At 33.9% G+C, this 18,912-nt stretch overlaps 1 protein-coding gene across 2 annotated transcripts in view; it reads right to left on the bottom strand.

Moving 5' to 3' along the window:
* Positions 1 to 14,039, bottom strand: part of LOC136030250 (putative ferric-chelate reductase 1 homolog) — an 82,849-nt gene extending 68,810 nt beyond the window's left edge. The window contains exon 1 of one of the 2 annotated variants that reach the window (XM_065709091.1): positions 13,914 to 14,039. Coding sequence is in view for 1 of the 2 variants with exons in the window: in XM_065709090.1 (XP_065565162.1) it covers positions 970 to 999 (30 nt within the window). In the remaining variant the exon portion in view is untranslated. Of the gene's footprint in view, positions 1 to 969; positions 1,130 to 13,913 lie in introns of those variants that run through there. The other variant, XM_065709090.1, reaches the window with a different exon arrangement.
* Between the last annotated feature and the right edge of the window lie 4,873 nt (positions 14,040 to 18,912).

Here is an 18,912-nt window from a genome sequence, read left to right as displayed (position 1 = left end):
TACAGTATACAAAGAAAGCTCTTTTTTTTAAGTAATACTGAAGTGTATTTCTTACAATTTTTTGTACTCACTATTGGTGTTACAGCAGGTGAGACCAAAACGTTACCTGATAAATCAATCCAATATTTCTGTATGTTGTTCAGTGACTTTGCGGTTATTAAAAAGTATTTATTTTTATTTTTATGCTTTAAAGACAATTTTAATTGTATACTAAAAGTTACTGATATCACAGCTGGTGTAAGACTATCAAAAGCTTTATAGATTAGTCTGTTGTTGTCAGGCTACGTACTCACTTTAACTAATCAATCAATATTCTTGTTTTTTATACTTGGTTTCTGTGTTTAGGCGGTAAGATAAAGAGGGAAATAAAAAAGAAACAATATAAGCTATATGAAACTATAATTTATCCTAAATACGGCACCCAAGAAAGTAAATAATGGATTGATCTATGATATTTGGCAACATCTTTTGAATTCTGGCAAAAGAAACCTTTACTGAAAAGGAAAAACCCACGTAAACAGTAGGTTCTTTAGGAGCAGAAAAGCCTTTACAACCTACAGAAAGTAAAAGACTAGTTTATAAAACTATCAATAGTCCTTCACTGGTCATGATACCGAATCTTTTAGTATACGATTTAAGTTCTCTTAGAAACTCAAATCAAGCAAAGCACTAGTTTTCAGCATTCTGCGATTATAGGAAAATATCTTGAGGTTGTTTGGTCTAGTCTTTAAGACATGCACAAACTGTAAAGCAATAATTTTATCCGTTTTGAGTTCCAACTTCGTCTGAACTCCCGTCGTAAAAAGACAACTTTTTTTTAAATAATTTTGTTCGTTTCAGTTTCTTTTTTTAATAAGCACAATAGACCTTACAAAAGGAATCTTTGCCGAACTTGGGTGACAAAAGTAAGACAAAGTCAACAAAAGTTATTGTCAAAATGTGGCATTAAATATGGGTTTTATTACCTACCACCAGGGTTCCTGGTGTCCACCTTCTCATGGTGCCTCTGAGAGCAGTAGCCCTTGGTAATACCCATTGACAAATCGGGGTCCACTACTGCCAATCTCACTCACCACCCAGCCGTTGGCCTTCATGCCCAGTGTCCGGCCATGAGGCGAGGTACTTTGTGGAATACACTGACGAGATTGGGTGGACTGAAAGTAGATGGCATGTTTTTGAATATTACATTACAAAGATTGATTGATGAATATTACAAAAGTGGAAATCGATAGACGCAGTTCAAATCACGGACCCTCAATCCTCAAAAGGCTTGACCGTGGACTTTGATGCACGGATCTCTATCAAAGCTTTGGAGTTTATAGCCTTATTGACCGAGTCTCTCGGGGATGAGGCTTCAAACCACAAAGAGTGTCCAGAAATACGCGTAAAATGACGTCCGAGGCCAACACTCAGGACATATGAAGTACTGACCAAGGCGAAAAAAAAAAGAATCTGTGAGGAGCAATCAAAGATGGGAAACAGAAGTTCTTTTGCTCGTACCAGTTCCAAGGGTCGGTTGTCACTCGCTGGTAATGGCTGGCATGAAGCGAGTGACGCAACCGTCTCCTTTAAGAGACGATTTTTACCTGTCTAAGCTGACTTGAAGCTGGTGGGTGAGGCTCTGAAAAAGAAGCGGGACAAATAATAGTGAGCACATTGATAATACTACTCTCGACGGGGTACCAATAGTCGAGCAGAAGGCTTGACAAAAGGGAAAGAAAAACTTTCAATTGTGATTTGCCCTTTCTCAGTGAGAGCAGATAAAAAGTTATTCTCAAGTTTCGACACTCACTGCTCACGAGTCAGAAAGACCATTCATTGCTGTCACCTCCTAGTAAAAAGCATTTGCCTATCTTCCTTTCTTTTCCCCTTTTCTTTATGTATTTGGTTTATTTTATGTTAGTTTCTTTCTTTTTTCCCCGTTGATACTTTCTTCTGAATTTTAAGTTGAAGTATTCGGATTTTTTTATTATTAGTGATTTTTTATATGTCTCAATTGTCTTATTAAAAATTATAACCATTTTCCTATACTTCTATTTCGTTTGAATTTTAAATAAAAAGGCTATTTGGTCTAAAATTACTGACACGAAACTATAGGAGGGAGGCCAAAGCTTTTTTACTTTAAAAGGGTATTTTTCAAAATCTAATGGGGCAATTCTGTTCTTTTTCGATTTTTCAAGAAAAAAAAACACCGAAAAAGTTGTCTTCCAAGTATGGGAAGGGGGAAGTTTCCCTTTCCACTCTCCTCCTACAAGCACCCACGCCCTAATGGTCTTTGTTCTGAATAAAATACCATTACCGTTTAATTTACCGTAGTGAAACTGTATTATTCTATTTAGTTCAATTATCTCCTACATTTTTTTATGAACGTATAGGAAAAACCAACAACGCCCAGGTCGCAATAATCGGCTCACATCTTTATATCTTAAGGCGAAGGCGCGGAAAAGAAAAAAAAATCAATTAGTCAGCACGCTTTTCGCTATTGATTAACTATAATTATATGACTCCCTTTTTAGATATTACGTCTGTCAAAATTCCACGTACTGTACTTCCCAAAAATACGGAAGTCGGGACGAGATTAAGCATGAACAACTGCATGGGTTATTTTGAGGAAAATAACCCGTGATTAAGATTCACTCTGGCTTTTGGGTGAATCCCAAGCACAGTGCCTCCAGCAACCAAAATTCAAAGATAGATTATGTCTTCTAGTGGACTATGTTCTTATGTGAATAGAACAGAAATTGGGGTTTTGATTCAAGGGCAAGTAAGGTGTATCAGACCTTCAACCAAATCTTAGCTTCGATTTAGCTTGTTAATTCTTAGCTTTTACTGGATGGTTATCCTATTTTTTAATACAAAGTGGTGTCGCTATTTCGTACAGAATCATATTCATAGCTAAACAACTTCGGGTATGTCTCAAAAGCTATTTTTTCCTGCTCATGTTTTACTCTGACACTGACACTAAACATTCCAATCCGTTTGTGTATATTGTAGGCTCAACCTTCATCTTTAACAGGCTTTCATGAAACTGCATTTCCTGCTTCCTTTTTTCCGGATGAGGCTTTTCTTTGTATTTTTTTTTGTATGTTTTTTACATTGTTTTGTCAAGGTGTTTAGTTTTTGTAACAAGTAAGAAAATTAGTTTTCCTTTTCAGACCGTAAATGTGTCAGACATAGAAGACAGGCCTACACATTGAAAAAGGGATGAATTGCAATTCCTCAGCTTTGCACAGAAGGAAACAACAAGACAATTCCAATGTTTATGGTATTATGATCGTTAGCTACTGTTGAAACCAAGAAGACAAAAGAAAAATCGTACTTTTGTTCGATTGTATCCAATTTAATGATAGATTTTCTGAAAAAAATTTCCCGATTCTCCATTGACTCCACGAGCCTTGATACATGGAGCCACCATTAGGAAGGAATAAGCAAAATCAATTTCCGGATATAGGGGTTTCAAACTCCAAAAGAATCTTTATAGGCCCTGACCTTTAAATTTTTCTTTTAGATTCCTAAGATCGTTTTCGTGGGTAGTCTCTCCTGCCTGCACTCCATCAACTGGGGCCACTAGCAACTGTATAAAAAAAAGCCGGTGATTAAAACCCTACATAACAGAATAAAATCGTTGACGCGTCACAGTCACGGAATATGAAGTCAAATGAGAAAGTCCTTACTGACAAGGTTTGTCCTTCAGTTGACAAAAAAAGCTATCAATTCTGCGGTTGCACAAAAATAACAGGCATATCAGGCTTAAATACGGTAACAAAACCGTAAAAAATGGATGATAATGTCAGATGGATATGAGTTCTTCATTCTCAACCCTAATCTTTGATGACGCTTCTTTAAAAAGCTAAATAAAGGTAGGGAAAAGTTCACTTCTCGGCGAAGGGAGTAATGCTCGATGTAGATGACGAAAAAAAAAATTCGAAAACACCAAGAGTCATTGGGAAAAATAGCGCTACCTAAGTAAAGAGAAAATGGCTTCCTTGTGTCAGTTATATTTTTTGTCCCCAGGCCACTGTGCATGAAAGGTGTGACCTTAGAAACTTCAGAAGGGGCTCTTTCGATCGGAAATTTAAAGTTCTAGTGCCCTTTTTATGATTCGAAGGTGATTGGAGAGCAATCCTGGTTTCCAAGACTTTAGGTTGAAACTTTCAGAGATTCTGGGAAAGAAAATCATGTATTTTGTTGCAAATGGTGGAATAAGTTTAGGGACTCGGAAGAGGGACACAAGTTTTTTTCTGATTGACTTTAGTTCGAGAGAGCTCATAAGGATCGTTTGCTATACAATGATTCCCGGAGTTTTCCAAAAGTGTACTCAGGAAACAACATACGTACCTGAGTAAATCAAAATATGTAAAACAAAATACCCTATATGCAATTGATTTCTCAAATTCACAGACAAATTAATTTCATATTGTTTCAGGAATAGATTAAGGTATCGAGCTGAAACTTTTAGGCATTATTGGAGGGAGAGTGTCAAATGAATTTAAATTTTGACCTTGGGCGGAGTTAGATTGACATTGTGTTTATCCAGTTCACCAAAATAGACTGTCTGCAATGTCTTGGAAGGGTCGGAGGAATGGAGCTGAACTTCCAGGCATTGTTGAAGAAAGAATAGGAGGGGACAGGAAAAATTCAAATTTAGTGCTGGGGGAGGAGAGGGCCTAAAATGTTTCTTTAAAAGATTCACATGAAAGTAGCATCTTTCTCTATAAAAGAATTTTCAATTTATATTATTGAAGAGCCAATGTGGGCTTGTGGACCCTCCTCTATCTCGTTTTACCCCTCCTACCACCAGCTTTTTAGCTTGTCAAACCAGCTTTTACCTTGTCAAACCGAAATCATGGATATATTTTCAATTGATATTATTACGGAGCTCAAAATACGACTTGACCCTCAGCCCCCTCATCTACCTGCCCTCTAGCAGGTTTTTTGCAGAAAGGCAAAAATATTGCACCTTCTTGGCTTGGCATAACAGTTTGCGATTCTATGAATGCTCTCCGGTCTCGTGCTGTCAAACATATTAGTGATAAACTGAGGCTTTTCGGTTACTCTAAGATTGTGGCAAATCGTTGACATTATAGAAGAAGAGTGCTAACTCGGATTTACTCAAATTTTTGTGATCATTCTGTACTCTTCTGTACTGGTATTCGGCCACTTCTGTCGACCGGTGATCTAAAACGTATTCGCATAAATTATTACCGGTACCGGAATACAAAACTGGTTGAAAAGTATTGTGCGACAGATATTACTGGTGTTTTTGAAAATTATCTGCCAAGCTAGCTATTGAAGCGCTTTAAAGGCTAGGATGTTTTCATCGCCTTATCTGTATGATTAACTTTGTTTCTCGTTTTACTTTTGTTGTTTTCTTTTCTATTTACTCCGCTTAACTTCTGTTTTGTGAAGTGGGTGATAAATAAATTATTACTATTATTATAATTTTAAGTTGTTTTCTAGCCAATGGTTTCGTTTAGCAAGATTTTCCTTAGCAATTCCATGTGATTTTCGCTATTCCTAGTTCCATGCCTTTATTCTTAGCTGTTTAGGGTCATTTGTCCTTTCGTGTTATTTTTAATGCGTCATCGATTTCTAAAACCGATACAACCGATAATGGGAAAATGATGTTAATTATGATGTTGAAATGTATACAAATACGACGTCACTCACGTAATTTTTTCCCCAGAATTAGGGCTATAATCGACTTTTCTCAAACTCGTGACTTATCTAGATCGTGTATCAGGCCAGAAAATCCCATGGAGTCAATTAAAAAAGAATCGTTTTTCTCACAGTTACTTCGTTATGCAAGGATTTGTAGTAATTATATTGATTTTAAAAATAGATGTAAAATCTTAAGCCAAAAATTGATATCAAGAGGTTTTTCTGCAAATAAATTAACTTGGCAATTTAAAAAATTTAGTTTTCATTATAACGAACTTTTAAATAAATATCAAAAGAATTATCTAGAAATACTTAAAGAAATTTTCAACTAATTTCGGAGGTTCGAGAAATGTTGTCACAGCGCCATTTATTTTGAATTGTGTTTCTAATTGAGCGGATTTTCTTAAAAATTAGCCACATGGTAAAGATGAATTCTATAATTGTTTAGTTCATTCAGGTTTTTTGCAATGTGTTAATATTTGTGATTTGGTAAAATTTATAATATTTAGTTTATCTATTGTTGTTAAAGGGAGGGATATATTAACAGGATAAGCTTGTTTTGGTTTTACTTGGTTGTTTTACATTTGCTGTTGTTTTTTTTCTTTCATAGGCATATATTTTGGGGGTGATACGTGACGCGGGGATGCCATGGATATTCTGTGGTAGCCACAACACTGTGCTGGGTAGAGAATTCAGAGTGGCGAAACCCTATATAGGCCAGTGTATTCTCCTGATGAGCCCTTATGTTGGGTGTTGCCTCTGAATTATTTTTCTATATTATTTTTTCTATTGTTTGGTAAATGACGACTTATACTTATTGACGACATGATTGCCTGTCCATGGATTATTCTTTATGGTTGATTGTGTGTGGCTATGCTGTTTGACCTATGTGACTGTATGGATGAGTAGGGTTAAGGCATCATTCAAGTGCTGGTCTATATTAATCACTAATTTAGGAAAACAGTCTTCCTTTTCTCCTTCTGTCTCTCTTTTTTTGTGTTTGTGCTGTTGCATTGGTGATTTCTCTTTTCATGATATTATTCCAGGTTGGATCCAGTGCTGGTGGAGAAAATTTTTTTTTTTAGTTTTCTCCCCGACAGACCTTTACCCTGGTCCAGGTTTTTAACCTGATATTGTTAATTATTGGTGAGATGGCACTTATGCAAATTTCATGTTCTTTCATGTTTTTGTTTATGTATTTATTGACCTATTGACCTTGGCATGTTTTTTGGACTTTGATTGTTGGATTTTGATTTGGATGTTGGTTTGTTTTGGATTTATTTTCAATAACTTTTTATGCAACAAAACACAAATATTAGCCTCGGAACTCGGAACGATATTTTGAAAGTTAGTAAGTGTAAAAGTCGTTGTTTTCTTTGCCAAGATCATTTTGTCCCACGGACTTCTGTTAAGAGTACATTGTATAATAAAAATTTTGCATGCAAGTTACGTGGTAATGTTAATTGTAGAACAACCAATGTAATTTACCTATTAGAATGTAATAAATGCTGCCTACAATATGTGGGGGAAACAACTAATAATATATATAAAAGATTTTCTGGACATAAGACAACAGTTAATAATGAAAAAACTAATAACTATCTAGTTCAACATTGTAATAATGGTAAATGTTCCATATCAGATATAACTGTCACAATTTTAGAAAATTTAGAATTAGAAAATTTAAATAAAGAAGAGAAGAATAATAGACTACGTAAACAGGAGGATTTCTGGATCCATACTCTTGGTACAGCTTATCCTTTTGGGCTAAATGATCGTGTAGCAAAATATGGTGACATGTCTCATGTTGTTGTTAAATGTATTGATGGTTTTATGGACCATCCTTCTTTTACTTGTCCTACTAAACGTAAAAAACGATCGAGAGGACATAGGAAAAATAATAGAAAAAATGAATTAGATGTACATATGCTTTCTATAGATCTATGCCAGCTACTTGAATCTAGGGGTATGATTTCTGTAATAAAATGTCTAAATAATTTATCCAAGAGGAATTTAATCAAACTTTTCTGGATTGTTAAGAATAATACAGCTCTTGATTATAATTTTAAAGTAATATGTGATACAATTTGCATTCTAACTAAAACGAAATTTATTTCAAAAAAGAAAAAGTTCGATAAGATTAGTAATAAGGATAACAGATTATATTTACCTATTAATTTTACTTGTAAGCAGATTGAAGATATTAATTTACCAGAAATTTTAAATCAGCGGCATGTGAAACAGGCCCTTCCTAGTAATTTGAATTATAATGATAGTCCAGTTTTAACTTATAAATTTTCAAAAACTATTGGGCAAAGTATTTTTAATTATAACTAGCTGTTGGGGTGGCGCTTCGCGCCACCCCAACACCTAGTTGGTGGGGGCGCTTCGCGCCCCCCCAAGCCCCCCCGCGCGCGTAAGTCGTTACGCGCCATAATAGTTACGCGCCATTGTAGTTGTGTCCCTATGTCCCACCTGTGAATATAGATAGATATATATATATGGTTTTAACTACGTAAAACTTGCGAATATACAACATTCTTTGCTGTCCCATTGTCTTTGCATATAAATAGATTGTCAGGTTTACCGACTCTTGAACATGCAACATATAATGGTCCATGGGAAAACAATCTGTATTCAGATCTATACCTCATGATTCTAATGATTGCCCTTGAGCTTTGTTGATGGTGATTGCTAATCGACCATTCCCTGTCCCGGTGTCCCGGTCGTCATTTACATCCCCCTGTTTCCCCCGGTGTCCCCGTTGTAGTTGTGTCCCTGTGTCCCGGTCGTCATTTATATTCCCTGTGTCCCGGGTCCCGGTCGTCATTTGTATCCCGGTGTCCCGGTCTGTATATACATTCGTTTTTTAGTTTTGTTTTTCTCCTTTATTTTTTTCCTTTTTTTTTCTTTTTTAGTTTATTTAGATTTTTAGATTTTTTAGTTTTTTTATTAGTTTTTAGTTTTTTTTTTCTTTTTAGTTTTTTTGTAGTTTTTACCTTCTTTTTAGTTTTGTTAATTTTTTTTTTACTTGTGTCCTGGTCGTCATTTATACTCCCTGTGTCCCGGTGCTTTGTTGATTGCTAATCGAACATTCCTTTTGTCCTGGTCGCTTTCTCTTTGAGTGTCGTCATTTATTTTTTTCTTTTTTAGTTCTTTTAGTTTTTACCTTTTTTAGTTTTTTTTTAGTTTTTAGTTTTTTAATTTTTTACCTTTTTTAGTTTTTTTAGTTTTTTTATTTTTTTTATTAGTTTTTAGTTTTTTTGTAGTTTTTGCCTTTTTTTAGTTTTTTTAGTTTTTTAGCTTTTTTATTAGTTTTTAGTTTTTTTTTTGTAGTTTTTGCCTTTTTTTAGTTTTTTTAGTTTTTTAGCTTTTTTATTTTTTTTATTAGTTTTTAGTTTTTTTTGTAGTTTTTGCCTTTTTTTAGTTTTTTCAGTTTTGACGTCACCTGATCCAGTTTTTTCAGGTGACGTCACCTGATCCACGATCCACAGATCCACAGACAACTTATTTTTATATATATAGATAGTTTTTTTTTTTTACTTATGTCCTGGTCGTCATTTATACTCCCTGTGTCCCGGTGCTTTGTTGATTGCTAATCGAACATTCCTTTTGTCCTGGTCGCTTTCTCTTTGAGTGTCGTCATTTATTAGTTTTTTCCTTTTTTTTTTTAGTTTTTTATTGGTTTTTACCTTTATTTTAGCTTATTTTTCAGTTTTTTCCTTTTTTTTAGTTTTTTTTTATTTTTTTTAGTTTTTTACCTTTTTTTAGTTTTTTTAGTTTTTTAGCTTTTTTACTTTTTTTATTAGTTTTTAGTTTTTTTTGTAGTTTTTGCCTTTTTTTAGTTTTTTCAGTTTTTTTTTAGTTTTTTATTGGTTTTTACCTTTATAGTTTTTTTTAGTTTTTTAGCTTTTTTATTTTTTTTATTAGTTTTTAGTTTTTTTTGTAGTTTTTGCCTTTTTTTAGTTTTTTCAGTTTTGACGTCACCTAATCCAGTTTTTTCAGGTGACGTCACCTGATCCATCCATCCATCCATCCACAGACAGACAACTTATTTTTATATATATAGATTAATACTAAAAAGACTAGATAGTGATATAAATTGGAAACCGGTTTGTAATTGTAAGCAACTTGGCCCATTTGTAAATCCTACTTAGTAACATGTTATAACAGGGGACTTGTCAATAATAAAGCAAGATGGTCTTCAAATTATAATGAATAAAGGGGCTAATTTCCGTCTTTCTCATCATCTGAAACCATCGAGTGTTCTTGATGGCTTGGAAAATGATTTTGATTTATTTATTGATAAGTGGTGTAAGAAAGAGAATAAAAATAAAGAGAGTTTTCAAAGTTGGAAGAATTTAATTATTAGTAGAATAAGAAATAAAATATATTCTAACTTAAAAAATAGTAACACTAAATCATTATTTTATAATGCGAAGATTAAACAAGCAATTGCTAATCTAAAGAATGAATTTGTAATTGTGTCAGTGGATAAAGCTAATAATAATTTTGCCATAATTTGTCATAAGCTGTATTGTCATATCTTAAAAAGGGAGTTATGCACAACTAATGTTTACGAAAAGGTAAATATAGAGGATGAGAATTTAATTGAAAAGACTGAAGAAATACTTTTTAAAAATTTTAATATTAAAATAAATGACAATGATAAAAAGTTCCCTTTCCTATATTTGACTGTAAAATTTCATAAGAATCCCCAAACCACGGTTTATTGCTGGAGCAGCTAAATGTCCAGCCCGCATTGCTGCTACTGACCTTTCTTTAATTTTAAAGGAAATTGTAAATAAACTTAAAACCTATTGTTCTGGTATTAAAAAATTTTCGAATTTTAATCCGTATTGGAGTGTTAATAATTCACTGCAGGTGATAGATTCTTTAACAATGGTTTCAGCTAAAAGAATTGAGTCTTTCAATTTTGCGACAATGTATACTAATTTATCACTTAATGTAGTGTTTGATAATTTAAAAACTGTTATCAAGAAATCTTTCCTCTTATCTAGTAAAAGGTTCTTAAAAATAGACATTTATAATAAAAAAGCTATATGGACAAATTGCTTTAATACTACAGTTAACTTGAGATGTTACAGCTTGGATATGATTTTTGAGTTATTGGAATTTGTTTTATACAATACTTATATAAGATTTGGGGGTGATTTGTACAAGCAAATTATGGGAATTCCCATGGGGGGGAATGCCAGCCCATTTATAGCTGACTTGTTTTTAAGTCAACTAGAATATAAATATATGATGGATAAGAATAATCCAATTAATTTAAAACATGCTTTGTCAAATAATAAAAGATATTTAGTATATTTTGGTCTTAAATTGTAAGGATTTCATTGATATTTCTAAAAATATATATCCATCAGAGCTTATTCTTGAGCCTAGTCATGGCGCTGGTCATGAAGATCATTTCTTAGATTTAAATATTAATATTTGTGATAATAATAAATTAAGTTTTAAAATGTATAATAAAACGGATGATTTTGATTTTGAAGTGATTAGTTTCCCATTCCCTGAAAGTAATATACACTCAAATATCACATATTCAGCGTTTTTCTCACAGTTACTTCGTTATGCAAGGATTTGTAGTAATTATATTGATTTTAAAAATAGATGTAAAATCTTAAGCCAAAAATTGATATCAAGAGGTTTTTCTGCAAATAAATTAACTTGGCAATTTAAAAAATTTAGTTTTCATTATAACGAACTTTTAAATAAATATCAAAAGAATTATCTAGAAATACTTAAAGAAATTTTCAACTAATTTCGGAGGTTCGAGAAATGTTGTCGCAGCGCCATTTATTTTGAATTGTGTTTCTAATTGAGCGGATTTTCTTAAAAATTAGCCACATGGTAAAGATGAATTCTATAATTGTTTAGTTCATTCAGGTTTTTTGCAATGTGTTAATATTTGTGATTTGGTAAAATTTATAGTATTTAGCCTATTGTTGCTAAAGGGAGGGATATATTAACAGGATAAGCTTGTTTTGGTTTTACTTGGTTGTTTTACATTTGCTGTTTTTTTTTTTTTTCATAGGCATGTATTTTGGGGGTGATACCTGACGCGGGGATGCCATGGATATTCTGTGGTAGCCACAACACTGTGCTGGCTAGGAAAACAGTCTTTTTTTTCTCCTTCTGTCTCTTTTTTTTGTGTTTGTGCTGTTGCATTGGTGATTTCTCTTTTCATGATATATATATATATATATATATATATATATATATATATATATATATATATATATATATATATATATGTATATATATATATATATGTATGTATGTATATATATAGACGAATATAGATTGAAGCTTGCAGCATGGGTGCTGAAGGGGCAAAAGTTCCCGTCTTATTGCAAAGAAGATTATTTCAAAAATTACACTTTTGCCTCGAAAAGCAACTATACTAAATCAGCTCTTTTGATTGAACTGTTGCCCTGAAAAATTAAACTTTGATGTAAGGAGTGGGATTTCAGCGGGCGATAGCTCTCCTAGTATTTTGAGTGAACCTGGGTATGGCATTAATAAATAAACTTTTTCTTTCAAATGCAGGAAAGTGCAATACTAAAACTTAAAACAAGTAGAAACAAATCGATTCTTAATAGTTCTGTCAATGGGCAGTCGGGGGGGGGGGGGGGGCTTGACATCTCTCTCCTATATTTTGATAAACATCTGTTTTTGTATTTAATTGTACGAGATGCCATCATTAACGTAGGGACAAGGTGAACATATTAGTCCTACTAGATGCTTTTTCCCTGCTCTTCCCAAATTTAATAGCCACTCTACATATATATATATATATATATATATATATATGTGTATATATATATATATATATATATATATATATATATATATATATATATATATATATATATATGTATGTAGATATATATAGACGAATATAGATTGAAGCTTGCAGCATGGGTGCTGAAGGGGCAAAAGTTCCCGTCTTATTGCAAAGAAGATTATTTCAAAAATTACACTTTTGCCTCGAAAAGCAAATATACTAAATCAGCTCTTTTGATTGAAATGTTGCCCTGAAAAATTAAACTTTGATGTAAGGAGTGGGATTTCAGCGGGCGATGGCTCTCCTAGTATTTTGAGTGAACCTGGGTATGGCATTAATAAATAAACTTTTTCTTTCAAATGCAGGAAAGTGCAATACTAAAACTTAAAACAAGTAGAAACAAATCGATTCTTAATAGTTCTGTCAATGGGCAGCCGGGGGGGGGGGGCTTGACATCTCTCTCCTATATTTTGATAAACATCTATTTTTGTATTTAATTGTACGAGATGCCATCATTAACGTAGGGACAAGGTGAACATATTAGGCCTACTAGATGCTTTTTCCCTGCTCTTCCCAAATTTAATAGCCACTCCATCATATATATATATATATATATATATATATATATATATATATATATATATATATATATATATATATATATATATATATACATATATATATATATATATGAACGGTCCCTAACTCTTCCAAGAATTGACACTGCAGTTCATCAAACCCCGCTCTTTAAGCCACAGTTTTTGTCCTGAAGGGTTTTATTTCGTATATAAAACACAGTTACTGATGAACGACATTTGTTACATTTAAGACTGTTTTCACTAAGGCACTTTTAAACTGTAGTCGAGGATGGGGGACTCCCCTAGTGTATGTCTTTAAGTTTCAGTCTCTCTCTGCGCTCTGTTTAGAATAAAATATGTTTTTTCGTCTTTTTTTCACTTTGTTAAAAGGGCACAAGAAGCTTCGAAGCAAGACCGCATGAATAATCTTTTTTATTTCTTTCTTGGGGGGGGGGGGTCATCGTGAAATAAAAACAAGAAAATTATGAGAAAAACTGGTAAAAACTTAAATATATTAATTGAGGGAGGTCTATTTTTACGCCCTATCTGTTGTCTACCTCTATGACACATAGCAAATTTTTTACGATAAGAAATCCCTATATATTCCCCCTCTACAGGACACTTAACTTTAATGGACTTGGACAAACTTTGTGTTATAAAGGTGAAATTTTCATGAATAGATCTACAGTACATATGAGACTCAAGAGCCCTCGTATCTTTCCTAAGCCTGATTTTGGGAAATGAGTCTTAAAGATGACAATAAATAAACCTGATATGCTATGGCTTAAAATATTAACTAAATCATGGGTGTTCTATACCTAAACTCAACGAAATTTTTGGAAATACAACGTAAAACCTACCGGTGAAAATTAAAACAATGAGAGTCTGAATCAAGAAGTTACGATATTCCTATTTGAAGTTACGAACCACCTTAACAGTGCAAGCTCTAGCAGTCAACTAAATTTATATTTACCCGAGCGTATCACACAGGTAACCGTGGAGACAAGTAAATTACTTTTTAACTCAATGGCTAGAGGCCAATCATTTTCACCACTAGCAAATGCCCGATCATGTATCTCGATTCCGGGGTCTACCAAGCGGGGTTAAGAACCCAAGCTTAATTTTTCCATTTGTTCGTGGGAGTAATAACTGGATTGCGTTTTTATGACGAAATGATTGAGTAATGACTGAAATAAATAAATTACCTATTACATCTAATAGTCTCATAGACGTGGCTTCCAAATCTCTTCTTTTATAGACTTCTAAAAAAAAGAAATTCATCGAATAAAGGGCTATAAGTTTTTACTGACAGAATTTGAAATTTCATCCGTTCATGTACCTATTTAGTGCTTAATTTAGTTGCATATAATCTACATATCGATCATAGCGAGAGCCTCATGAGTCATTTTCTGCTAATCAAGTAGGTTCCGAGGGTAAAAAATAATAATAATAAAAAATACTGATAAAATTCCGTAAAAAACAAAATTGAAAGTTAAAAAGAACTAAGTTAGCACTTTACAGTCAATGCAACATATAAATAAAATAAAAAAGTAAGTACGACGGCACAAGACCCTCAAGGTCCAAAGCAGCGGCACTGTAGGGTAATATAAGATTTAGGTAATAATAAAAACACAAGCCTTCTAGGATATTTGCTCAGTAAAAGGAAAGCACTTAAATCCTTTACTACTCCCCGTAGTCCCTGGGATTCTTAAAGTTATGAAATTAGTCCATTGTTTACGTATAAAACTTGTTATAGGGAGGTATTAACGCATTTTTCAGATGGGGGGACGATGGATTTTCTGATAGCAAATTTTCCACCGCAAGAATTTTTCATGGGAGGGAAGCATCCGGGGGTGAACTTTTCAGGATAAATTTTGTAGTGGGACATTTAAAATGTATTCCTATGCGGAATGCATTTTATTTGTTTTACTTTCTCTTTGCAAACCCCATTTTACATGTGGATATGTTACTGGTAATTGTCCTGGTAAAACTTTCACAAGAATTGAATTTTCTAGAGGATCTTTCCTTCGAGAGGGAGCTGGACTTCCCGGTATTATTTAACAAGAGCTAAGAGCTCATATGGCACTTATGACGAGGTCGGAAGAACCAAGAGCTCATATGGTATGAGCTCTAGCAAAATCTTAAGAATTAATAGATTGCTTTAAAAGGAAAATCAGAGGCTTAATGCCGGTCGGGATTTAAAATTAGAGCTCTAAGTCACGAGGTCCTTCTGAATATCAAAATCCATTAAGATCCGATCACCCACTCGTAAGTTAAAAATACTTAAGTTTTTCCTCTCCGTTCAGCCCCCCCCCCCAGATGGTCGAATTACCCGTTCTTAAGTTAAAAATACCTCAATTTTTCTAATTTTTTTCAAATTAACAAACCGCAGCTCCCCCAAGGAGAACGGATCTGTTCAAATTATGTCAATCACATATCTATAACTTGTGCTTATTCTTTCCATCAAGTTTCATCCCGATCTCAACTCTAAGCTTTTTCCAAGATATCCGATTTCCCCCTTGAGCTCCCCCCCAATTTCACTGGATCTGGTCGGGATTTAAAATGAGAGTTCTAAAGCACGAGATCCTTCTAAATATCAAATTTCATTAATATCTGATCACCCGTTCGTAAATTACAAATACCTCATTTTGTATAATTTTTCCGAATTACTCCCCCCCCTCCAACTCCACCGAAGAGAGCGGATACGGTCCGGTTATGTCAGTCACTTATCTTGGACTTGTGCTTATTCTTCCTACCAAGTTTCATCCTGATCTCTCCGCTTTAAGCGTTTTCCAAGATTTCAGGCCCACCCCCCAATGAAATTGGATCCGGTAGGGATTTAAAATAAGAGTTGTAAGTTATGTCCTGGGGAAATATAAGATATGTATAGAAAGGGTGATCGTATAAACCTCTGAGGAGGTTCATTGGATTGTTAATCAGAAGTTCTAGAGCCTTTTTTAAGACTAAAATTGATCAGAGGGTGGAAAACCCCCATACCTCGTATTGTCCCGAGATGTATCTGATAGAAATTTTGAGATGGCAATTTGTTGTCGCAGAAACTTCGAAAAAGCTTCATTCGATTGGGAATTGAAAGGGCTAGTTCTCTTTTCATTAGTCAAAAGTGGCTGGAGGGCAACAAGCCGCCGCCATACCCCCCTACGCCCATCAATTTCCAAAACACATCTAATCAAAATTGTGAGATAGCCATTTTGTTCACTGTAGTTGACAGGTCTGAAAATTACGTCTTTGACAACACCCATACCCTCTTAAGACCAGAAATAATTTGCACTTGGCTGAAAAAAAATGGCTGTGGATTGTCAGTTCAGCATACATTGATAACAAAGTTTTAATAGATTTTTAAATTATTAAAGTCAAAAGAGTTAAAACATTTTAAACGTATTTTATTTATTTAAATCATACAATAAATAACCGAGTCAAACTCAAAACGAGCAAACATCAACATGACTAGGGCTGACAACCTCCATGCCTTCTCAAGACCATAATTTGCACTTTTGTGGAAAAAAAATGCATTTAAAATGTTTTCATTTTTTTACATGTTTAAAATGTTTTTACTAGATATATGAAGGGGAAGACCCCCTTACACTCCAATTACAGCAATTGCAGCATCCCAATTATAGATACATGGGCAAAAATAAAGTCAAATAAACTTCCAAGCGTAAAACTACCACGAATCACTATCAATAAATAAATGAAACTCAAAACGAATAGAAATTACAATAAATAGCCGAGTCAAACTCAAAATGAGCAAAAATTAACATGATTAGGGCTGATGACCCATATGCCTTCTCAAAACCAGAACACAATTTGTGCTTTACTGAAAACCAAATACGTTTGAAATGTTTTCACCTTTCTTTTTTTCATAAATGAAAAATTATTAAAACCTTCAGGAAGAAATGTCAGTATAGTCAATAAAACTGACAATCCACGGTCATTAGTTTCTTTGTATTTCCTTAAATTCTGTTAATTTCGCTATAACATTTTTTCCTAGATAGTCTTGTATGAATCGTCTTTTCTTTCTATTAATATTCGGAGTGTTTGCGTTAAAACACGGCTTGTCAATTCAAATATAATTAAATAAGGTTTTTATAGATGAGGGAATTTTCCACTCATATATTTCCTTATCATGAGCAACGTCTATTTTATAACTGAAATTTACAAGCACATTCTTATGTGGTAGAAGAAACGCTTATGAACAATTATTCTCGCTCAGCTCCTTCGTATGAATTTTCACCTGCTACCCTTGCTTCCCACAGGCCCGCTGTTATTCTCACGCAAAACGGCTCGCAGATGACACGTGTAGCAAAAATGCAAAGCATAAACCACATCGGTCTCTCACGTTCATCAAAGCGCAAAAAATAAAAAAGGGAATGATCAAAACCATTCACAAGCGTAGTTTTTGTGTGCGGCTTTTAAAACCCAATGACGTTTACTTTGATCAGGAATTTTTCTATTATATTCGATTGGCTTATATCTCACAGTTAAAAATTAACTCCTGAGTACAACACTGTCTTTAAAATTTTTCAACTAGGCTGTTGCATGCGTTTCAGCAGGTGAATTAAAATATTTCAACGCATCGTCGTACCACAGGAATGGACGTCAGATGACGGATGGATCTTGACAGATAACGTAAAAATATACTTTTTTGCGTGAAATAACATCTATGTGAATCCAGCGTTCGTTCCCCCCCAATCCCTCAGTATGAATCATCGATAGGCTCAAACTTAGTCGAAACCCAAGTTGTACTTTATGACAGAATGGACATTCTTTTTCGGTTAAATAAGATGAAATTTAAAGTGTTATCCGTAATTTGTTTTGATTTTCAGTCATAAGAATTTCAGCACTTTTTTAGAATAAAGGGGGCTAGTAGGAATGCATCTAACCTATAATATCGGACTGCGATTAGATCAAAAATGTTTACGAGTATGACTAATATGACATAATTTAAAACCTGAACGCCCTTCTGATCTGGTATTCTCGGTTTTGTGAATAATTCTTTTAAAATACCAATTACTATCTCTATTCTGCGTCATTTGGCTCATTGTGTAAATAGTGGAGTTTTAGGAGGGTTTTAAAAGTACAAAAGAGGGATTTATGTTGGAAACATAAATTCCCCTTTTTGAGTGTTCAATTCAATCTTTGGCCATTCAATATCTTAAATAAAAAAAAATTACATCTCACGCATTACCTGTGATAAACCTGGGCACTGAGCCAACTGATTTTTGCGTAGAAAGGAACTTATTCTGCTAATGTCTGATTGCGCATACAATGGAAGATCTTGCAAAACTGGACCAGTATTTTGAAAATGGTTTATAATCTGTATTATTTAAGCACTTGTGCACCTTGAAAATGATTGTTAGCCGAATTGATAAGAGGCGAAATAAGACATTTTACTGATTTGGATTTACTAAAAGGGGGTTCTTGATTGCCATTGCTCCCATGGGCCTGCCCGCTTAAATAAAAGTTAATTTTGTATTTTATCGACACAGCTTAGCAAATTTGAAAATTTAAGCAGGTTCAGCTTGCGATCGCCAATTTCAAAGGCTATCCGCTATGGCCCCATGTTGATTATTCAAGTAACAAAGAATAAAAAAGGGAATTAATAACTACTCAGTATTTTCTTACAAAGATCACACTCAAGCCCGAGTTATGGACAATAATCTCATTTCTTATGAGGATAATCATCGTGACAGTTTTAATGAAACTGAAAAGAATGTTAAAAGCGCATCTAAAGACTACTACTACTACTAATAATTCACTGCGGCACCAAGCCGCCTGAGGCCAAAACAGCTATGCACGCTACTCCTAATCTATTTAAAGCCTCCCTCTTTACACCCTACC

The sequence above is a fragment of the Artemia franciscana genome, chromosome 8 (assembly GCF_032884065.1).
Source record: "Artemia franciscana chromosome 8, ASM3288406v1, whole genome shotgun sequence".
Taxonomy (NCBI): domain Eukaryota; kingdom Metazoa; phylum Arthropoda; class Branchiopoda; order Anostraca; family Artemiidae; genus Artemia; species Artemia franciscana.
This window is presented reverse-complemented; position numbering and strand designations above follow the sequence as displayed.